This window comes from Cucurbita maxima, unplaced genomic scaffold (assembly GCF_002738345.1).
Source record: "Cucurbita maxima cultivar Rimu unplaced genomic scaffold, Cmax_1.0 Cma_Scf00001, whole genome shotgun sequence".
Lineage (NCBI taxonomy): Eukaryota > Viridiplantae > Streptophyta > Magnoliopsida > Cucurbitales > Cucurbitaceae > Cucurbita > Cucurbita maxima.
In genome coordinates this window covers 3409203-3431572 of record NW_019272017.1, presented here as the reverse complement: position 1 = coordinate 3431572, position 22370 = coordinate 3409203, and the positions used below count along the sequence as shown (strand labels likewise).

At 33.8% G+C, this 22370-nt stretch overlaps 5 protein-coding genes across 13 annotated transcripts; 2 read left to right on the top strand and 3 right to left on the bottom strand.

Annotated features, from left to right (window-relative positions):
- The first annotated feature begins 506 nt into the window (after positions 1–506).
- On the top strand, positions 507–2402 carry LOC111481259 (pathogen-related protein-like). The gene is made up of 4 exons (XM_023126665.1): positions 507–773; positions 996–1128; positions 1360–1658; positions 2004–2402. Exons 1-4 carry the CDS (start codon positions 624–626, stop codon positions 2169–2171), a joined length of 750 nt encoding a protein of 249 aa, XP_022982433.1. The 5' UTR covers positions 507–623; the 3' UTR covers positions 2172–2402.
- On the bottom strand, positions 2200–10309 carry LOC111479617 (anaphase-promoting complex subunit 6-like). Of its 8 annotated transcripts, none has more exons than XR_002717667.1 (17): positions 9895–10268; positions 9419–9553; positions 9202–9275; positions 9005–9044; positions 8371–8416; positions 7980–8059; positions 7632–7813; positions 7391–7516; positions 7087–7161; positions 6332–6457; positions 6031–6100; positions 5527–5609; positions 4609–4722; positions 4405–4504; positions 3493–3528; positions 2883–3073; positions 2200–2287 (listed from the first exon to the last, which is right to left on the bottom strand). XR_002717667.1 is itself a non-coding variant. In XM_023124383.1 (17 exons), exons 1-17 carry the CDS (start codon positions 10138–10140, stop codon positions 3061–3063), a joined length of 1593 nt encoding a protein of 530 aa, XP_022980151.1. In that variant the 5' UTR covers positions 10141–10268; the 3' UTR covers positions 2806–3060. The 8 variants fall into 8 exon arrangements, 4 of the variants coding, with proteins under 4 accessions (XP_022980151.1, XP_022980174.1, XP_022980182.1 ...); XM_023124383.1 differs by lacking the exon at positions 2200–2287 and adding an exon at positions 3735–3781 and having other exon boundaries at positions 2806–3073; XM_023124406.1 differs by lacking the exon at positions 2200–2287 and adding an exon at positions 9626–9763 and having other exon boundaries at positions 2806–3073; positions 9895–9959.
- A 756-nt stretch (positions 10310–11065) lies between these two features.
- On the bottom strand, positions 11066–13792 carry LOC111481478 (ras-related protein RABA1b-like). The gene is made up of 2 exons (XM_023126909.1): positions 13403–13792; positions 11066–11881 (listed from the first exon to the last, which is right to left on the bottom strand). The coding sequence occupies exons 1-2, from the start codon at positions 13621–13623 to the stop codon at positions 11449–11451; spliced, it is 654 nt and encodes a 217-aa protein (XP_022982677.1). The 5' UTR covers positions 13624–13792; the 3' UTR covers positions 11066–11448.
- Positions 13793–14767: 975 nt separating this feature from the next.
- Positions 14768–16022, top strand: LOC111482071. The gene is made up of 2 exons (XM_023127716.1): positions 14768–15150; positions 15792–16022. Exons 1-2 carry the CDS (start codon positions 14857–14859, stop codon positions 15816–15818), a joined length of 321 nt encoding a protein of 106 aa, XP_022983484.1. The 5' UTR covers positions 14768–14856; the 3' UTR covers positions 15819–16022.
- A 2411-nt stretch (positions 16023–18433) lies between these two features.
- On the bottom strand, positions 18434–21567 carry LOC111480036 (protein GRAVITROPIC IN THE LIGHT 1-like). 2 transcript variants are annotated; one of them, XM_023124995.1, is made up of 2 exons: positions 21410–21567; positions 18434–20193 (listed from the first exon to the last, which is right to left on the bottom strand). In XM_023124995.1, the coding sequence occupies exon 2, from the start codon at positions 20152–20154 to the stop codon at positions 18748–18750; it is 1407 nt and encodes a 468-aa protein (XP_022980763.1). In that variant the 5' UTR covers positions 20155–20193; positions 21410–21567; the 3' UTR covers positions 18434–18747. The 2 variants fall into 2 exon arrangements, with proteins under 2 accessions (XP_022980763.1, XP_022980764.1); XM_023124996.1 differs by having other exon boundaries at positions 21421–21567.
- Between the last annotated feature and the right edge of the window lie 803 nt (positions 21568–22370).

The window sequence follows — 22370 nt, the reverse complement described above, 5'->3', positions numbered from 1 at the left end:
GCTGTTCGTGGATAAACACTAAACCTCTCCAACGCAATACTCGAGTAACTGATCATTTTGTAGGTTTTTAGTTGACATAATAGGATTCCAGTCATCGGACGACAAAACCATTGCAAGCTATCCTATCTTTTTTGAAGTATGCTGGCCATTGGAGGAAAAAAAAACAGTTAAAAGGTGAAAAATTGGATGTCCCACTTAAAGTTGAATTAGGTTTATAAAAAAATAGTGAATTATTTAAAATAAAGTTTTTAATGCATATTCTCAGCAGAGGATCAATAACTATAAATTCTAGTTTTAATTTGTTAAAATTAAAAAATGTGTAACATAATATATTATGATATTGATTAATTCCGTTGGTAAATCAAGAAGCTATTTTGAACAAGTTTTTAAACAAAAATATAGTCAAAATTTTTACTCTCAACAATTTGACACAGTATTGATTGAATGGATAGGCATGATTGAAAAAGAAGAAAAATAAAGGTGAGAGAGAAAGGCCAACAAAAAAAGGTCATACGTTGGAAAGAAGTAAAAGATGGAAATTAAATTAACACATTTTGGCACCTATAAAACCACAGGACAGGCTACTCTGTCCACCATCAACACCAACACCGCCATAGTTAAACATGAGCACTGAGGGAAGCTCAAATGGAAGTGTTGTTCCTGATAAGTACAGAGTTTTCTTGCATTTGGAGCCTCCTACTGTTCACTGGAGGCATGGGAAGCCCCCAACTTTTGAAATTGTTAACCAGCTCTTTGAAGATGGCAGAACCAAGGTTCTTTGTTCTTTGTTTCAACACTTTTTCACTTTCCATTCCTCTTTATCTTCGTATCTTCTTCTCACTAAGAGTCAACCAGTTCTTCCCTCTTGTTTTTCTTGAGATGAAGATCGAATCATCGACTTTTACAATAATAATTAGTATTCTCAGATGTCTAGATTTACCGTTTTCTTTCAGCTTTCCAGCCTATAACTGTTTCTTTGTTTTGTGTCTTGGTAGGAGTGGCCAAAAGGATCTCTGGAGGAAACAGTGCAAAATTCTATAAAATCATGGGAGATGGAGCTTTCCCACAAGACTAAATTACAGGATTTCAAGACCATAATCCCTGAAAAGTTCAAGCTTTTTGTCAATGGTAAGTACATCTCTGCATGGTTGTTACATACAGAAATATCTATATATGTCAGGTAAATAAATTTTTTCTTGTTCACAAAAAGAATCTCATATTTCTTTGATATCCATGAATGTTCAGGCTAGCTTACATGCGATCCTCTTATCTAACACAACAATTCTTAAATCATAAAATTAAAATTTGAATTCATGGAAGGTACTATGTCATATAAACGGAGTTTTCTCTGGTATGTAGGAAGAGAGGGGCTCTCAGGAGAAGAAACACTAAGGCTTGGAAGCTACAATGCATTGCTGAAGAGTTCTCTACCAGAGGAGTTTCAGTATTACAAGGCAGACGAAGAATCGTTTGAATCATCTCATGAAGTTTTTAGGGCTTGTTTCCCAAGAGGATTTGCATGGGAAGTTATAGAGGTTTATTCAGGTCCTCCTTTGATTGCCTACAAGTTCAGGCATTGGGGTTTCTTCGAAGGACCTTACAAAGGCCATCTCCCAAATGGTGAACTGGTTGAATTCTATGGCTTGGGAACTCTCAAGGTAAAGTTGAGTTCTAACCTACCAAAATAAACTTGTCTATATCATCTGAGTCAGCAGGTGCAAAAACATTGAACATGACCTCTATTCAAAACTAGTCAATCTACTTGGTGCCTAGACATGCATTTAAAATTAGTATTTTCAATTGAACCACACCTTGAAAAAGTGTGGATGCTACAAGAATATTCTAACAGAACTCTAAAAAGTGTAGCTAGATATAATGCACTACCAAACTACAGAGGATGCCAGAAAATTTGAAGAAAAAAGCACATGCACCTATACATGAAGTTCGAATTCCTTTCAAGGAATTATAATCTTGAAAGTTGGCTGTGTATGATATTTGCACAGGTTGATGAATCGCTAAAGGTTGAAGAAGCTCACATCTACTATGATCCAGCAGAGCTATTTGGTGGTCTTTTGAAGGGGAAAACTGCCTCAGAATCCCAAAAACCCCAAGACAGTGAGAAAGATTCAGCTGCTTCAGTTGGCTGCCCATTCTTCAAACCCAAGGAGTAGTCCAAAGAAAGTTGGTCTGAAATAAGTTGTGCAACCTTCAACAATTTCTATCTATTCTATCCAGGGACCTCTCTACCTTTCTCTTGCTAGATACAAACTCCTAGGTTTTCAATTACCTGCAATAAAAAGTATAGCCACATATGTATCAAACATCTATTTATGGTAATCCTCGCAATGAAGTGTTCCTGATTTAACCATGTTGGTTTGTTTAGTAAGATGCAATATTTCAGCTGAGAGGGATTTTATAAATCATCTACTCTATTCTGCCATAAATATTGAAATGGAAGCTTCTAAGGTTTATATCAGGAGATTTAACAGGATATAGTGAAATTCAAGGCATATAACCTGGGAAAAAGTTGAAATAAAAGGAAAAGTATTGCTATCAATCTTCTTACCGTCAAATTTATGATATGGTAATAAAAGTCACAGGAGTATATAATAGTCTCCCCAAAGTAATAAGGATATTATCTCCAAAAAAGAGTTTTAAAACCCCCTGTAATTCGTAAGGGTGAGGACAGTAGTGGTTACCATGCTCTTCAAACAAATAATATATAGACAATCGTAATTCAACTCGCAAGTAATAAGTAAGAAAATTCAAATGAATTATATATATATTAATTGGAAAACGAAAAAAGCAGAATTGTTACAGTATATCTTGAATTCTTTGGTACAAGAATCAAATTAATGATTGTATAATAAGCTACAACTGACCTAACTCCGAAATTCTAAAAGTTATTGTACAAACATGATTGTGCAGTAAAGATTCGCTTATGCTCCAATTAAACAAAGACCTCACTCCTCCGAAGGTCTGCCTTAGGATCCATCCCATTTTGGCATTCATCCATAAGAGCTATACTTAACATTTCTGTGCAGAACTGATCATCTGGTTTCAGCCACAATGCCTGATTCACAAGCAAGAACAAATGAGATCAGAATCGACTCGTGAATGCTGAAATAAAATATTGTACCCAAATTTTGGTAGTAATGCTCTTTCATTGCTTGATAATTCCAGTACCACAGACTACAATGGCTAGAGTCCGTTCAATTTATTGTTCATTGCATCTGATTTGTTAACTTTAATGTCCCATAAGACAGTTTGAGATAAGTTAACGTAACAGATTGTGGATTATAAAAATAATGATTACGGTTTAACATCATTACTCTATTATGACTGTTGTCAAAATTTCTTTCCATCACAACAACTAAAACTGTAATGGTAATGTCTGAAGGTATACAAACCAGTAAATCAGGACAGGTTAAATCGTAAGGTAAGCATGCAGAATAGAGTTACAAAACTAAAACCAAGTCCATAATAACTTACCTTATGGTAGTATGTAATGGCTGCAGTAAAATGATCCTGCATAAAAGGACAGAAAAATTTATTGTAAGCTTAGACATGAATATAAAAAATGCTTAGAGCAGATATTCTAGGCGTTCCATAACAATCCAAGTCTGCCCCCCCACCAAAGTTACTCCAATTCAGCCGTGCAACTCTGCAACCAAGCAGATCTTCATGAAAATCCTTATGAGTAAGACTATCATCCTAAAGGTTGAGAGCTGTACCTTGTGCTCCGTCTCAGGAGAAGCACCAAGAAGCATAAGAAGAAGACCTACACCAACCCAAGAAGATCATGCACAAGTACAAGAAGGTCAAGATTGCCGTCCTCCAATTCTACAAGGTCAATGACTCTGGAAAGGTGCAGAAGCTCTGAAAGGAGTGACTAATGGCAAGTGCGGCGTTGTGAATTTCATGGCCAACCACTTTGACCACCACTACAGCAGAAAATGAGGTTTGACCTACATTTACTATAATGCTGATGGTGATTAGGTTTCTAAATAATGTTTGATGTTGAATTTATCTAGAATTTCTGCTCCAGCTTGTGGAGTCTAGTTCTTGACATGGATTTTGTTTTCTTAATGTCAATTTTTATCGTTTTTATTAACCCACCCCACCCTAATCTGGTACACCAGGAAAAGAAAGAGAAGATTCAAACCCGGTCCCCCAAAACTGAAACTCTTGAGCAAAACTGCCAAAAGCAGGGTTCGTCCCAGTAATGGATATTAGAGAACATTTCCAACCCATTTAAGGATGCTGATTCTCACAGGACTGAAGCTAATAAAAAGTTGTGCACGCTAAAATTACATTAGAAAACTAAAAATAGCAAACATATTAAAAAACACATTGATAAACAAAAATGAAAAAGAAAAGAGAAGGCTTTAAATATTCGAGTACCTGCAAATGATAAGTATATGCAAGACCAGCATAAGTGCTAAGACTTCTTGTTGACAACGCAAGTGCTTTCTCATAGTATGCAATTGCTTCACGGTACACCCTAGCATAAAAAAAAAATAGGGGAATCGTTTTCAAATGAAAAAAATTAAGCCAATGATATGCAGATATAATATAATCCCATTCTTTAAATATTTACCAACATACTTTAATTTTCGATATGAATGGGCGAGATTAACTACGGTAGGCTCCCACATTTCACTCAAAGGAGATGGAACGCAGGCCAAAGTCTTCTCAAACCACCATGCAGCCTTATTATACCTAATGATAGAATAATACACATATAAGAACAACCAAGACGAAAATGCCAAAAAGTAATAAATTAAAACAATAGAAAAAACCTACAATTTCTCCCCATATCTCTTACCCTATAAATTAAAAGTCAACATTTTTTCGATGATTAACAACTTTACATGAAACAAGACAAAGATAAACCTAGGAGTTTATAATAAAAATAATGATTAGAAGGGTACAAGTATTCTACAGAGTCCAATTTACAGTAAAACATTATCTTTTCTCATGAGAATCTTCTCCACAATTTGAAGGTGTTCCAAGTCCCTCATTTAAATAATTCTAAATCAAAAGTCCCGAAGTCATCACACCTAGTTGTAACCTTCAAAGGATTTCCAAGCATAAGGCATGATACAAAGCACATATTTCTTAATCCCTTTTACTAGACCTGGAAAAAGGAGCCACCACCCTACTGATGGAGCACAAAGATTGTGAATCCACTGACTAAATACATTGTTCACAACTTAAAATCACAATATAAAACTAAGTAACGCAATGAAAAGGGTATGTTTTATTTCGTTGGTGAACTTTTAGGCCAAACATTAATATTAATATACTTCAAAATCACCAATATTGGGAATTAGGAAAAATTACCAATTCTTAGATATTCAAAACTTCATGATCTAAATTACGGGTGAAATGTATGTAATACCATTTTGTGTTGTAATCACAATATATACAGAAATGAGACACGATCTCAGCCAGGAAGCAGAACTTCAAAAAAAATTATTGTGCGAACAAATACAGATATAAGTGAGAGAAAAATATAGATACTCCTTCATGTCATAAGCAACAACTCCAAGCTCATTGTAAACAAGAGGATCTGATGGACAAATTGTCTTCGCCTGCACAAAAAACTGAAACAAGAAAAAACCATTCAAATATTGACATTTTCAGAAACATCAAATGATGAATGGAAGACTGAAAGGGAAAGCCAATGGATACAAGGCATATATGGGATGTCCACTAATAATGAAAGTCAATGCTGTGATATTTCTTTGACCATACTGTCATTCTTAAGACATTTCAAACTAGATTCCATGATGCAAATCTTAAATAATTTTATATTTCTTAGGATTCATCCATCATATAATATGTAGCCTAAAATTTCTGTAAAAGAAAGGCAAAGGTGCAGAATAAGTTTCATCTTCCCCAGTCGCAGCATTAACCAATAAAAGCATTCTTTGTATATCAGGAGAGATTGACTGTGATTTGAAAAATCATACTGACAATACATGGGGATAATAAATAAGTATTCATGCCAGGTTTAGGTAATACCTGCTCAGCAAGCTTAAAGCTGTGGGTTCGCATATATTCCATCCCAATGTATAATGTTGGTAAATGACACCTGGAATAAAATAATATCAAGATTCAACCTGTAGAAGGAATTTTATGAAATAAGAGAACTAGCCAATGAATAACTCCATACATCTTTTACAAAATGATAAAACCAAATTTTCTATCATTTATCATTTAAAACAGATAAGGTATTGCTTAATAACATAAATACTTTCCCACCTTTCGCAGCCTAAATTTAAGAACAAAACATAAAATAACTCAAGAATATTAAATTAATTACCCTGGAAACAATCGAGCGCCAGTGCGATAAGCAGACATGGCTTGGTCACCCTCTTCTTGAGCAGCATAAGCGTTACCATACCCTATCCAAGCAGGTGCAAATGTTCCGTCCAGAGTTGTAGCTTTGCTGTAGCACATACAATAATAAATATCAGGAAAAAAAATTCATATTGGAAATATCAATCTCCTAATTACCAATAAAGTTTATAACACATGAGAAATCGTTGACTTAGAAATACCCGACCCAAGACTTGTAGCAAAAGATACACTTGAATTCACAGACATCTAGAAGACATCAAAATTCCTCAAATCATGGGTCTAATCAGGAAAAAAAAGCACTTGGCAAGCCCTGGAATTGCTTTCTTACTGGAATTCAAGCTAAGATGAAAAAACAAGTCATCAAGAAAAGTTCTGAGTTTACAAAAATATCATATTCTACTAGAATTCAAGCCAATACAGGTCAAGTTGCTCATCAAGACCCTTAAAATTTTTAGACATGTCATTGCAGGTTAGCCATTTGGCAAAGCTTTAGGTACAGCTAGTAAACTATAATATGCAGGATGTCAATTCTAGGTGAAAGAGGTGGCTGGTAGCAATGCAAAGCAATATTTCTCATTCCTGGTCAGGTTCAAAAACTGGGACAATGAAGTTGTCACTTTAAGCTTAATTGTATTAATTAAATGCAACATGAAAGCAACCAATTGGAATTACAAGTGAAGAATAATTATAAAAGGAGCATACAACAGTAACATTCACCTGAAAAAACGACGTGATTGATCATATTTTTTGATACAGTAGTAATAGCAACCGACAGCAAACCATGACAACGCCCTGAGAAGGATATCCCAAATAAGTGATGGACCAATAGCATGGGGGAGTTCAAATGTAAAAAATCGTGGGTGTGGTCCTAACATTTAATAATTTGGCAAAACTTAATAAAATCTACTTCAACCAAGGAAAAATAAATTCTCACTTTTCTATTTGATATTTACTTCCAGTAAAATATTTTGTATGCTCTAACAACTGAAAAACATATAGTTCCAATACACAAGCCACTCACTTTTGAGGATAGTCCTTGACCAGGTTGCATGCCATTAGATAAAGTTCATTTGAATGTCCAAGCTCCATTGCTGCAGCTAAATGTACCAGTGTACTTTTTAAATGGAAGGGATCTTTTTCAAGCAAACTGTAAATGAAAAGAGAAAATAAATAATTAAAAAAATGGTATAAAAAAGGAAAGATAGTTATGACGAAATTCAAGCAATATGTTGATCTAGTTTCCTAGACAGTTATAGACTTACACAGAGGTAAGTTCAAAGCATTTCTGATATTCACCACACTGATGGTAGTATTCAGCTTTGCAAGCTAACAGATCAGTGTTAGTTTCTAGAGTACGAATAAATGATGGATCAGAACTTTTTGAATTACAACTTTCTCTTTCAAGTTCTTTGAATCTCTCTTCAATGATATTTTCTTTATCGTACTGGAGAACAGGCAACAAACAAATTAGTGGGAATTTCACAAGCACGCAAGGAAAAAAAATGGTGCAAATATAAAGAGACGTCCTAACAATTGAAAATGCAGGTAATAGACATTAGTTTGGTATTCATTACTCATAATAAAAGAAAAATAAGCTGCATCCTTCTTACTTTCTTTATTAAGCATGCATAAAATGATGAGAGCCATCCATCTTCAGGACCAAACTGCAATGATGAGAGTAGACTTGATTCTGAAATTCCACATCGTATAATAGAATTAGATTATTAACAATCATATCCAAAGGAGAGAATTAAAATATAGGGGAGAAATTAATATATATATATATATATATATATGAAAAAGTCAAATATTTCATGAATGAACAGTTAACAAAATAATGGATTGTAAAAGCAATATAAATATGTGAGCATGTGGACGCCGATGTATAAGTGCTGTGCATGTATATGTCCGTCTATGTATATGTGTGTGTGTACACACAGTACACACAATCAAACGTATTAAGCTATAATTCTTCTTAAAATCCATAGAGCCGAAATTTACCTTCATCACATGTCAGCATGTGACTTTCTATGAGACACTCCAAAGCCTGGACCAAAATGGAAATGAAAATGGTATATATTAAAAGGAGGAGCCAGAACATAAATCTAAAAAAATTACAACTTTCTTCAAAATTAATGGCTACACCAAAAAGGAAGCTAAGAGATTGATTTTGAAAAAAGCCAAAGAATTTAATTAAACTGCTGATGGTGAAATGTGCACCCATGGTGCAACAGAATCGCTAATTTTCAGCTCTTAAACCACAGCATACAAGAATCGTAACAGAAAGTTAAGACTCCATTTGATAACCATTCGGTTTTTGGTCTGTGATTTCTGAAAACGATGCTTGTTTTCTCAACCTTTCTCAACAATGGTTTTCATTGTTCTTTGAAAAATATTTGAACTTTTAGTCAAATTCCAATAACAAAAAACATGTTTTCAACAACTACTTTTTCTAGTTTTCAAAACTTGGCCTAGTTTTTAAAAACTTAATGCAAAGTAGATGAAAAAAGAAAAAAAAAAATCTCATAGGTGAAAGTAGTGTTTAAGCTTTGTTTTCAAAAACCAAATGTTTATCCTGCGGAGACTCAGTTATATTGATCCAAAAATACCAAAGTTCATAAAAAGATCGTTTTACCTCATAGCATAGAGGGTCAGCTTTGATAGCAGCTTTGTACCTAAACATATTATAAAAAATTAGAATAATAAATGACATCATCCATTCCTTATTTGAAGTTGCATAGTTTTAGCTGAACTATGTAGGTTTTAGGGGAAGGGGGGAAGATAAGAAATAAAAGGACGTCCATGGAAGAAAAAATGTAAACATAAACTCACCAAAGTCGAGCCTGCGTGCGGTTTTCCAGAGCTTCATATGCCTTGCCTCTTAAAAAGCATGTTGCTGCGGCTATCTGTTACAAAATGGGAAACAGAGAACCCGCTGTGAAATGAATGACCGATCTAGGATCTAACCATCGAGAAATTAATTAGGCGAGGTTATTTTTACATGAAATGTTAATTTAAAACAAGTTGAAATGATGTAACAGCACATTACATTAATCTCACGATCCTCACAATCTTTGTCAAGGTACATGCCACTGTGATCCTTGTTATCAAGCACGTAACCATGCTCGTTCACTTTGGCATCACCAAGCATCGCTAGGCATTGGTCCCACTCCTTCAATTCCTCCTGGTCAATCGAAAATTTTGAGAACAAATGAGATTTATGGAAAGCATAAAATTTAGCTACACGCCCCAAAACCTACTAGAGGACTCCATAGTCGATTGCACGGACAGAACAGACACGCCAGGAGTTCAATTTTCATAACAAATTAATGCCGAAACTTTTGCTTCCCCACCTGAAAGGAAACACCTATACTCCGGTATTCATATCGTTCTACTGCCAAAGACTGATCCAATTCAGGCTATTTCCCACTTGAGTACAATTCACAAGAACAGTCACCAATTTATCGAATCGGGCGTACAATGAACACAAAACACAGGTAAACAGTGAAGTTCGGAGTAGCTTACAAGGCACTTGGCAGCGAGGTAACGAAACCGAGGGTCACGGAGGACGATCTTGGAGGCATTGAGGAGGTGAAACGCACGGCGAAAATGGCGTCCAAGAAAGAGGGCCTGCGCCTGCATGTAAATATCCGCAGGGTCCTCAGTGAAAGCGGCGACTTTGTCGGCGAAGAAGATGGCGGAGGAGTAGAGATGCTTGCTCACACAGTCCCTTACTACACCTCGGAGCTTCTCGATTTCTTCCTCCCTCATTCTCAAGGATTTTGATGGCGCAGAAGAATGGAGATTTGTGGAACAGGAGAACTGAAGAGGACGAGTTCTTCCGCTGGCGCTGGGGTTTTGGCAGAGTCGGAGACTAGTAGAGGGAAAATTGAAGAGAGTGGAAAATGGGCGGGAGGCTTGGTTGGGCTTGGAGTGGCCATTAAACATTAAACACACATAATTCCTGATCTTATAATTAAATGGATATTTGTTTAATTCGCGATAATATAATAACATTATACCAACCTAATTTTTAAAACAGCATTATTTTTTTAAAAAAATATAATATTAAAATACAGTATTCCACCCATAGAAATGAGTTTTAACTTACTCTTGACTTAAATATTAACATCATAAATACCCTAAAATTCATGACACTCAAATTTATATTAATCAAAATAAAATATGGATTATCCACCCCATCTATACTGTATTTTAACAAAGTTTTTAAAAAATAATTTGTTAGAGGGCAAAGATGGCTACCCTTCTTCGAGTTCGAGTTGAAGGTTAAGATTACAAAATTTATCTAAGTTACGTGTAATTAAATAAAGTTTAAATTATATAATAAAAATTCATAAAACTTAACAAGTGTACGAACATTCATAGTCGTAATCGATTTTTTTTTAAGTTTATGAAGTAAACATAGTTGCCATAAACCGAGTCTAAATATTTATGTATCTTATTTTAATTGGTTTGAAATTATTTATCAACCATTGAATAATCTTAGACAGTGCTGTATCCAACTACGAAAGAAAAAGGTAACCTTGACATAAAATACATGATGAAGCAATTCATTGAGAAAAATACATGATTTCAGAATATATATATATAGATAGATATAAATAAAATGAAAAAAAAAAAAAAGTTGGGTAAAATTCAAGTAGTAAGATATCTAATCAGCAACTACAAATTGAAGTGAAGCAAAATGATTACCCAATTAAAGAAACAAATCATTAGCCACTCGTAGTTTATGTATAGAGCAGAATATCACATACCTAATTTAAGCAAATTTTTAGAAATAAAAATTATTCTTAAAGAACTTTAACTAAAATTGAGGACATTTACCGTAGAAACCAAACTTGAAACCAGGATTTTTTTTTGGTAGAAGCTAAAATGGACACAACAGCAACCACAAAACAATCATGTGGCTGTTACTCCTCTGTAATACAGCAAGATTGAAGGTCTTGGGGATATCTTCCTTTTCCTTTAACCTCCTCTTTTTTGTTCTCGTCTCTCTTCAAAAGAAAAAAAATTATTACAGTACATAGAATCCAAAATCATTTCGAAAGATTATCGAAGTTAGCTCGAGCAACATTTGATTCTGTTTAAACCCGATTCGTCTTTGATGTTTATTTTCTCCCCCTGGGCAGGGACAGAGGAAGCAGATCCGTTTTCTCCACCTTCAACAGCCTTCTTGCTTACTATGTGATAGATCTGAGTCAGGACCTCGGCGAATGCTTTTTCGACGTTGACTGCTTCCAGTGCAGAGGTTTCTATGAAGTACAGTGATTCCCTCTCAGCGTACGACTTTCCATCCTCGGTTGGAACAGCCACAAGGTGGCGAAGATCAGATTTGTTTCCAACAAGCATCACAACAATGTTGGAATCTGTGTGGTTCTTCAATTCTTTTAGCCACCGGTCCACGTTCTCAAATGTTGCATGACGAGTAACATCGTATACAAGGAGTGCACCAACTGCTCCACGATAGTATGCGCTGGTGATGGCACGGTACCTAACACACAGAAAGCCACACAGATCTGAACAGCTCATTCAATTTTTCTGAAAAATAACAGGTGGATTCTCTGCAAATACTAGTTTGGCTTATTATTGCCGAGTTAATGGCCTACTTCTTCACATTTACCGTGCAATTTATGCCATTATTGATAGACACGATCATAAGATCCGTCCATCAGAGTTTTATTGATGAACGATGATGAGATCTTCTCAACAAAATTTGGAAAAAATTACAACCCCTTTTCCTATTCAACATCACCACAGGAATTGCAATTTACTAATCAACATTCATAGGCTACACGTACAGAGAAAACAAAAGGTAAAATTATAGTTAATGAAAAGCACATCAAGAATAGCAGATCACTTCATTTACTTTGTCAGATGCTAATCTTATGAAGGAAGAGTGCTGTGGAATCATAGGGCAGATACATAATTGTTATGAAGTGACACATTTTTTCAGGGAAAACCAGTACATGCCGTAAGCATATAGTCGAGTAGATGCACTCCATATATAGAAGGTCCAGTTTTTAGGAGAGCTTGAGCTAACTTGAGAAGGAATAAAAGTTCATAACAGTGACAATATAAGCCCAAGAACCTATGACAAAGTTGGACACTCGACGAAACTATCCCAGCACATGACATTGTTTCTCTTTTTAGTAGGAGATTATAAGCTACTTCTAGGTAATACCAGTTCGAGCTTCCCCTAAAATAGGGTATGAAAATCAATGCCACTAGATGCGTTCAATATCCCTACTTGCCCAACACATTATATAAATTTCAATGACATGCAACGAAATCTTTGTCATATGATCTTTTTCCTCTTGTAGGCATCGCAATAAACAGAAACCAAAAAGTAGAGGAGGTACCATACATGAAAGAAAATTTTAACCGATTCCCCATTTGGAAAATAGGAAACGAATTCCTTTAGAAAGAAGCCAAGTGCCTTTGTGCTTTATCGGGGGACAAGGGAAAGAATAATGGGAGGAATCAAAGCTTCCTGTTGCTAATATAAATTATAAGAGATTTATAATAGAAATGGCTCAAAGCACACGATCTACGAAACAGAATCCAAAGTCTTCGCGAACAAGGATCTGCTCAGACAATTCCAAGTCCCCAACTATTCCATTAACTTCTATTAAATGGATTCTTCAAGGCCTGCTGAATCTAACTTTTCTAACCATCACCAAACAGCTTTATTACACAAACAACCGTAGAAATTGAAGAACAAAGCCACAACATCACAGTAAAAATACATCAAAACCAACTTCGCAAGCATTAAACACTCAATTGAACCATAAGAACACAAAATTAAGAAGAAAACACAGTTTATATCGATCAGATCTAGGTTATTACACAACACACTCGGCAAACCGGAACATGCTAATTAACTAAACCACAGAAATCAGGACACTCAAACAGCAAGCAACAACCAGAAACCAAACCACTAACACGCAAATGAACAGGAAGCAAAACCAAGGAGAAGGCGAGAAATCCAGAGAAGAGAAGAAGGAAAGAAAACCTTTCTTGGCCAGCAGTATCCCAAATCTGAGCTTTGATAACTTTACCATCGACGTTCAAGGTCCTGGTGGCGAACTCGACACCAATGGTGGATTTAGACTCGAGGTTGAACTCGTTCTTAGTGAATCTGGAGAGCAAATTGGACTTGCCGACACCGGAGTCCCCAATCAGAACCACCTTGAATAGGTAGTCGTAATCATCATCAGCTCTGTAACCAGCCATTGTTGCTTCGATTTACCTCAAAACTTTATAGATTAAGGAGGAAGAAGAAGAAGAAGAAGAAGAAGAGCAGAGAGGAGGAGAGAGGAAAAATCGAAGAAATGCAGTACTCAAGTGGGGGAGGAAGTGTGTGAAATCAATAAAGGTGGGAAGAAATGGAGATGAAAAGAAAAAAGGGGAAAAAAAGCGGGGGAAGTTGTGAGGGAAGGTCCATGTTTTGCTTATTGTGTACCTGCACGCTCCTTTGATCGGACGTCTCTGATTCATTTGTTGTTTTCCTTTCCCGAAATTTTCATTTTCTGAACAAATGTCCGGATGTGAAGCTTTTTGTCTGTATTTCAATCTTTATTTCCCACAAAATTTAATTTATTTTTGTTAAAAATATATTATTTCAAATCTTTTTTATTTTTAATATAGTTTAAAAAATGTAAAACTTTTCAATAAATTTAATAATATTTCATAAATAAATATAAAATATAAATTTTAAATTAATTTCAAAAAAGTTGAATTCTAATACGTGCAAGAACATCATAAACTTTGTTACGGTTGAATGTCTCTGGCCCAATATCGAAGAGTATTGTAGCTACACGAAAACTCTCGGTCTCATCTATGGGTCTCATAAGCGTCCAAAACTAATACTAGATGACATTGCAATACCAAAAAAAAAAAAATGATATAAAAATGTCAAATTTTGTCTATATCAAAGATTTATATGATTGGATGGTGACGCCTTCGATATAACTATAAAATCTGAGTGTCAATATCGACCTAGATTTCAAACTTTGATTAATCGGCATTACAAACAGATAAAATAGTTTTTTTTTAAAATGGAACACATCAAATAAATTAAATTCAAAGGTATATCCAATAAATTAATTAACAATAAATATATTTTAATAATTTAACTTAATATAAATAAATTAACCAATAATGATTAATTATCTAAAATTAAATAATTAATTAATTAAATGGATGGAAGTAATTTCACAATCTTTCTCGTTATTTTGGGTGGCTAACTTCCTAATACTCCAACATTAACATTCTTTTTACTTTAATAACTGTTTTTTAACGGTCTCCAAATATTTAAAAATCACATTTTGACCCCTTTAAATATTCCATTTTGCATTTTGCGAACGTTCCTAATCTAAAAGGCGCGCTATCGATACCTTCGTGGTACTCTGCAACACTCTGTCTTCGTCTTTGCCGAGTAAGTTTCTCTTCTCACTTGTCTCTCCGATGCCAATCTCCACCGAATCTTCTACTCCCTCCTCCTCTTGCTTCATCGAATGCGCCACTCCGACGATTCCGAGCGTTCAACTGGTGTCGAAATCGGTGTCGGATCGGCTTCTCGGCAAGTTCTTCGACGCCTCGCAATTCGACTTCGATTACGAACAGAGTAGCTTGTGGTCTCCGCCGATTCCGCGGCGGGTTTTTTTGGATTCTCCGCTCGATGTTTGCTCCGGTTATGAGGTACTCTCGAAGCTCGAGAAGGCGAAGACGGCATGGAGGAAATTCGTAATATGTTTTAGAGTAAGTGCTCTCACGATCGCACTGTGATTTTACTCCGTGATTGCTGTGTTTTGTTTTCGTGATTCCGAACTCGAGTTGCTTTAATGAGAAAAAACCTGAGGCTGCTTTAGATTTTTTTTGAGAAAATTTGAAGAAATTGCCTTCAATTTCCATAATGAACTTACTGGCAAAGAATTTTTAGTCATGAATCTGTTTCAGAATAAGTGTATACGATCGCATTGTGATTTACTTTAGTGGTTGCTAGGTTTTCGTTTCTCCAGTTCGAAATCGATTCGCTGTAATGTGTAAGAACTGAGGTCGATTTAGGATTATTTGAGAAAATCGGAAGAAACTGCGTTCGATATAATTGAAACAACTCATTCGCAGCAGAGAATGTTATTCAAGCTAACGAGAAATCGAAGTGAAAAAGAAACGGAAAGACTATTATTGACTTCAGAAATTAGAATCATACATAAACCGATATTATCTCTTTATTGTTTACGAGCATGATTTTCCATTTCTGTCCACGAACACGAACTTCAAAATTGTCTCAACTGAATTATACATCCGATCCTCCGTGGTGTTTATATGCGTGGAGATATGCAAACTATGTTGTTATTGATTGTTGGATTCTAATTAGAAAATTGTGATGTTTATTGCAGGGATTTTGGTGTTCTTGGAATCCCTGATTCGACCTAACAACTTTTGAGCAATTCTCTCCCACTATGCTACAAGGCCCGATTGAGAACGATTGAGGAAAAGAAAAAGAAGAGAAATTAGGTTTTTCTTTTGAGCATTCAGTTAATTGTATTCTTACCATTGAAGAAAGAAAAGAAGAAGAAATCAAAATCCACTAATCTTATATGAATTTAAATTACTTCCATTTGTGATAATCATGGAACAAATAAAGAACATTAACTACAGTTTAGAATTTGAATTTGGTGTTATACAGCGACCCTTCAATCTGAGACAGGCCCAGTACTCCAGCTTGGAAGCGGATATGCCGAACAGAAAAACAAAGGGGAATTTCAGAGCTCTGCAATTGTCTGTGGAGGTAAGGCCAGAATATCTGCCTTTGCTTTTGCTTCTTTTTCTGATTATAATCCTCCTTTTGTCTGTTGTAAGCTTGGATTAGATTCCTTTCAATTTGATTTTGTATTCCTTTTGCTCATCATCATTCATATTCATACATAAATGTTGACAACCCAATTCAGAAAGCTTTTCGTTCTCTGTTTTTTTGCTGTTCTTGAATTCAACCTACGAAATCTTACGCACCCACTTGGACACTTTTTCAGGTAAAGTTTATAGCATTTTATCTCACAAGCTTCCGATGACAAATGTTAACTATATATATATATGATTATAAATATATAACTTTCACATCATTTAAATGTAGTGAATTAAGCAAACATTTTCAATAAACACATAAACAGAGAATAACAATAGTGTCCATTTTGCTTTTTATTTTTAAAATTAGAATTCAAGCATATTTTTACGAAAACTTTCCATTTGCTAGAGTATGATAAAACTTAAATGAACACTTAGACATAATCGATAAAACTTAAATTTATGTTTTTTATATTTGTAATAAAACTTAAATCAACACTTCTACATAATTTATTATTATTATTATTAAAATTGTATGTGTCACTACTTTTGTCTATTGAAAATTGATTTGAACCATTAAAGGGTTTGGTGTTAAATTCAACTTCATATATTATTATATTTATATATAGTGACTCTAAATGAAAATTTCATTAAAATTAGTTGATTCTCTAAAAAATATTAAATTATTTTGAATATGGCAGAATATTTAATCTCTTTCTCGTGGGTAAATAAAGTAGATTTATTGTGTTCTAAATTTTAATGATTATGTTAGTTTTTAAAAAAAATTAAATTTTTTTCCTCTTATATTTATATTCATCATTTTTCATTATAATAAATTTACTTGATGTTAAGGTGATATACCAATTGGTGAAAATGTTTAAATTGAAGGGGAAAAAAAAAAAAAAACATAATCAATAATATAATATTTGATAAAAGTGGAAGTGAGAAAAAGGCAACCAAAACAATCCAAAATTGAGTATACACGTTTCAATGATTTGCAAACCGAAAGTTTCAATAAATCATAATTATTCACTTTAAATTCTAAAGCATTCAAAATTTTATTTATTAAAAAAAAAAAAAAAAAAAAAAAAAAAAAAAAAAAAAAAAAAAAAAACATACCCACACGAAAAGAGAACTCTTTAAAATAATAATAATAATAATAATAATAATGTTGGATATCATCAAAGAATTATTATTTTATTTTTTAGAAAACAACATATTCCCAATCACGAAAAAAATTATGGAGATTGTTTTTAATTAAATTATGTTTATTTTTAACTTTAATCATTTAATCATTCCCCATCCAAGAGAAACCTAATAAACGATAAAATTAATTATCATTTTGTTAAAGAATAATGAAAAAATAAATTAATTATCGAAGTAAATATTGATAAAATGGTATAATATTGAGTTATTAAATATAAAAGTAAAAACCATTCAATTTAAAGGGTAAGAATTATAAATTTATAAAATTTGAAGTGCAATACACAATTTTAAAGAATTGAAAGTACTAAACTTTAATTTAACTAAAACAAATCTATGGTACACTAAAAGCCATCATCATCACATTCCCCAATAAAACATATCTGACAGAAAATAGGGAAATAATAATATAGGCTCGACCTTAGTTGCAAATACTTTTTCCTCAGGGACCATTCTGCAAAAAACAATTGTGGGACCCAAGTTCAACTTATTTTTATTTTTATTTTATAAACAATTAAATTTTGTACCCCAAAGAGAAAAATAATCAAAATTTGTAGCTCACAGAGCATCCAAAGTCAATAACTTTTTTAGATCATATAATTATTTGGGATTTTTATTCCATCTATTTTCAGCCTACTTTTCATTTCTACATTATAATTATTATTGTTTTTTCAATATTATTGTCATCATTATAATTTAATACTTGGTTTGAAAAAACAATATTTATGATATGTAAATTTATTATCTACCTACCTCCCAGCTAAATTTAAATTTTATTTTGGTCCATTTAGTATTATTATGTTTAAATAAGTAATTAATATATTATGTCGTATAATTCATGGCAAAGATTACAACTTTTATAATATTAAACACAAAACTAAACTCTTAAATTGAAAAATGTATCGACCCAAAAAATAATATAGAAATGGATATATGTCGATGGTCACATCCCCTATGACATGACCACGTCGCATATTTCCTATTTGACATATAATTGTTCTAATTCAAGCACGATCAAGTTTATAATATTTATATACAAATTACAATAAGCATTATATAAAGCTGTGGACAAATCCCTCAGAGTTTTCCTAATATTCTAACAAAATTGAGGGCAAAAATTTCAAAGCAAATCAACAAAACATTTAAGGTTGTTCTGTTCCCAAAGAACATGCGGCTAAAACAAAAAGACAGGAATTTTGTAAGCAGAACAAATGCATGCCAATTTGTTACCTTACCAGACAGACACTGTAATTGATCTTTTTAACTGTGATCTACAAGCGTTCTTGATCTTTTTACTGAGGGACCAACTTACCTCACCTCTGTTTTTTTCTGGACAGGTTGTTTTAGCTGATGTTGTTGTTGTTGTTGTTGCTGCTGCTGTGATTTAGAGATATAAACCTGGCATTGTATGACAGTTTTACCAATCTTGAATCCGGGTACGACTGTGAAAGCCACTCGAAGCTCGGGTTCTGTCGAAAGCAACAACACTTCTTCCGTTACCGCTTTTGTATACACCTCGTTGAATCGACATCCCTTGCTTACTTGAAAGATTGACGCCTCTGAGTCGAATGAGAATGCTAAGCAATGCAGTAGCCACACCCATCTAGCCATGTCTGCAAATGTGCCAAAGAATTCACTCTCTGGGATTTCACCTGAACTCACCTGCCTTCTTTGCTTCATGTTTCCAAACAACGACGACTCCATTTTCTGGTGGATCAGCTGCAGATACTTCGCACGGTAGAACTTTGCGAATGTCGATTTCGGCTTCTCATCGATGAGTTCTTTCCATGTTAATGATTTCGCTTCTGTGAATCTCCTGAAGTATAGCTTCTTCTGCTGCTGCTTCTCTGGTAGAGACTCGTTTGGAAGACCGAAATTTGGGAAATGGAACCCCTCGAACATTATTCGGCATACGAATGCCTCGAAAGCGAAACGTTTATGCTCGTCTTTGAAGTAAACTACGTCGGGTTCGATTGCAGACGCAGCTTCACCAATATCCCAACCAGCAGATTTCATCTCATCAATCAACAATTCGACAAAAGTTGTAACGGTTTTAACTGTCTGCCGAAGAACACGAGCGAAGTGATTCGTGTTTATAGCTGAAAGCTGAAGGTTTTCGAGCATAAACAGCGAACCACTTTGATTCATTCTCTTCTCAAGAATCTTATTGTTACTCTTAGCTTCCTCCAACTTCTCCTTAAGAAAGATAATCTCAGAATCCTTAAGTCTCACCTGAGAGTTCATCTTCTTAACAGAAACTTCATAGATTTTCACGACACTCTTCTGCTCGAGAAGCTCAGCCAACAGCATCGCATTTTCAGGCAGAAGATCAAACTGTTTCTTAACGAAACATCGTTTCAATTCCGACAACCTCTTCAACTCCGACACGATTGTTCGATCGGCAGCTTGGATCCCATCAACATCAAATGGAGATTGAGCATATTGCAATTGAGCATAAGCAGCTTTAAGAGCTGTAGTAGTAGCAAACAGCTTAGCAAGAAAAGCCTCCATTGCAGCTCTGTCTTGCTGATCTTCATCACTGCAATCAAAGGAACCCGATTGCTTACCGACATTCTTAGCCACGGTCCGATCGCCTTTCGGGGTTCCACCGATCGGGGAGACTCCGGTCAGCATTCGAATGTGAAGAACTTTGGCAAAAGTACGAGCAAGTTTGGTCTTTTTGGAGGACATGGGTGCCGGTTTAACAGAATCCATGTGCAGAAGAGAGATCAGGAAAGATCAAACCAACAAAAACTGGAAAAACACAAAGAGAGAAAAAGCAGGTTGCTTTAGCACATAGACCAAGACCATTGATGAAGAAGGAGAGCTCTTTTTTGGCACTGTCTTTTTAAATATTAAACCTTTAAATCTCAATCTCTCTGTTTTTCTCTCTCTAAAATATCAAAAAGTAAAAACAGGGGAGGAGAGAGAAGGAGGATCAAAGAGAATTCTCCAAATTCCCAAATCAAATAAGCATTAAGATCTGTGCTTTTTCAAGATATTTTAAAAAAAAATTTAGAAAAGGGTTTTTTTTTTTTTTTTTTCATCATACATATTTAAAAAATTTAATAGAAATTTCAATTTCTTCCCTCTTATGTGACTAATAAAGAACAAAATTAGACATTTTCAAACAATAATAAATAGATTGAAAATATCTATTCAACCAAAAATACTTTGAAAAAAAAAACATAAGATTTCAAAAAATAATAAAATAAAATACATATAGGCATATGCCATTAATTAACAAATAAATAAATAAAAAAATTTAAAAAATAAATCATCTCCTTCATAAATTTTTTAAATAGATTAATAATTCAAGAATAATTCAAAATTCAAAAATTGATAATTAAAAAAAAAAGTTTGGTTCTTTGAAGACAAAATTGTGCGTTTGGAAAGTTCAAAATAAAAACAACTTTTTAGAAAGAAAAAAAAAACATGAACCATAAATTTGATAAAATGCCATAATCAAAATTCAATCAAGAAAAGTCAACGAAAGAGAAAGCGGGACCACGAAGAAACAGCATGGTCCAGGCCACACTTGAACATAACCCTCCGAAGTCGGTTCCGATTCCAAAACCGTGTGGATCTTTTTATAAAGCAAGAATAAAAAGGAAGTATTTAAACGTAGCTATCAGTAAAATCTCACGAGAAATCGCTCAATTTCTCCTCACGAAAAACGACACCGTTCCACAATACCAAAAAATGAAAAATTAAAAAGAAAACTCCTTCAATACCTCTGTAAAACAAATACAACGATGAGAACATTTTTTTTTTTTTTTTTAATTTCTAATAAATAAAAAAGGCCCTCTTCTTTAGGATCGGAAACGAGGCCAAAGGCTTGGGAAACTACGAACCGATCAAAAAATAAAAAGAAAAAATCGAAAAGGGGAAGAAGACGAAAATATACGAAAATACAGGGGGGGTTTGGGAAATAAGGGAAACATGAAGGGGGTTTCCGAAAGAGGCAAACCTGAGAGAGACCTTGTCTTGTCGATGTATCGTGGTCGGAATTTGGGCTTCTGGAACTGGGGAACGAATCCGACAAGTCGTCTCGCGGAAAGAAAACCCACAATACACAGATTTTAGAAACGGGAGGAGAAGAAGAGGAGGGAAGAGGTGAAAAGTCCAAGAAGGACAAAGGTTCAGCGGAATGTTCCGTTTATTTATATTTATATTTATATTTATATTTAATTTGTAATTTCCTTTTTCTTTTTTCATTTTTTAATATAGAAAATGGACCGGAAGAAAATTAGTTTTTAATTCTAGAATTTAATTAAACCTGCAATCGGTAATAATTTAGTTTATTGTGGAAATTATTGATAACATTTATTTTGTTTTTTTTTTATATACTTATATTCATAAATTAATTCAAGACTAAATATGGTTATAAAATATAGTTGTAACCAATAAATTAGGTATTTTTTTTATTTGGTTATAAAGTTTGATTTTAATTCTTTTACAGAAAAAAATATAATTGGAGAGTAAATGATATTGGAGTGTTTTCTCGTATAATTAAAAAGTAAAACATAAAACACTCAAATATTAGAGAATAAATGGGGAATAACTTTAGAGTGATTTAAAAAAAAGTAGTGAAATATATTTTTTATTCTTGAAATTCGAGCTTGATGTTTATTTGATTTAAAAGTGACATTTTAATTCCTAAAATTTGAAAATAATTATAAACGATTTCTTAGCTAATTTTATCGTTAAATTGATTAATGAAAAAATCATAAAAAATCTTGGACAAGCATTAAAATATCTTATTTATTTAAATAATTCAATTGTTTACTTTTTAAAAAATTATAAAAATTGTGACATAAACATGAAGGAAAGCGATAGTATGAAATTCATTTAAAAAAAGAAAACACGTAGATATTGAGAATATAATAATAATAATATTTTAATTTGAAATTAAAAGGAGGAGGGGGGGG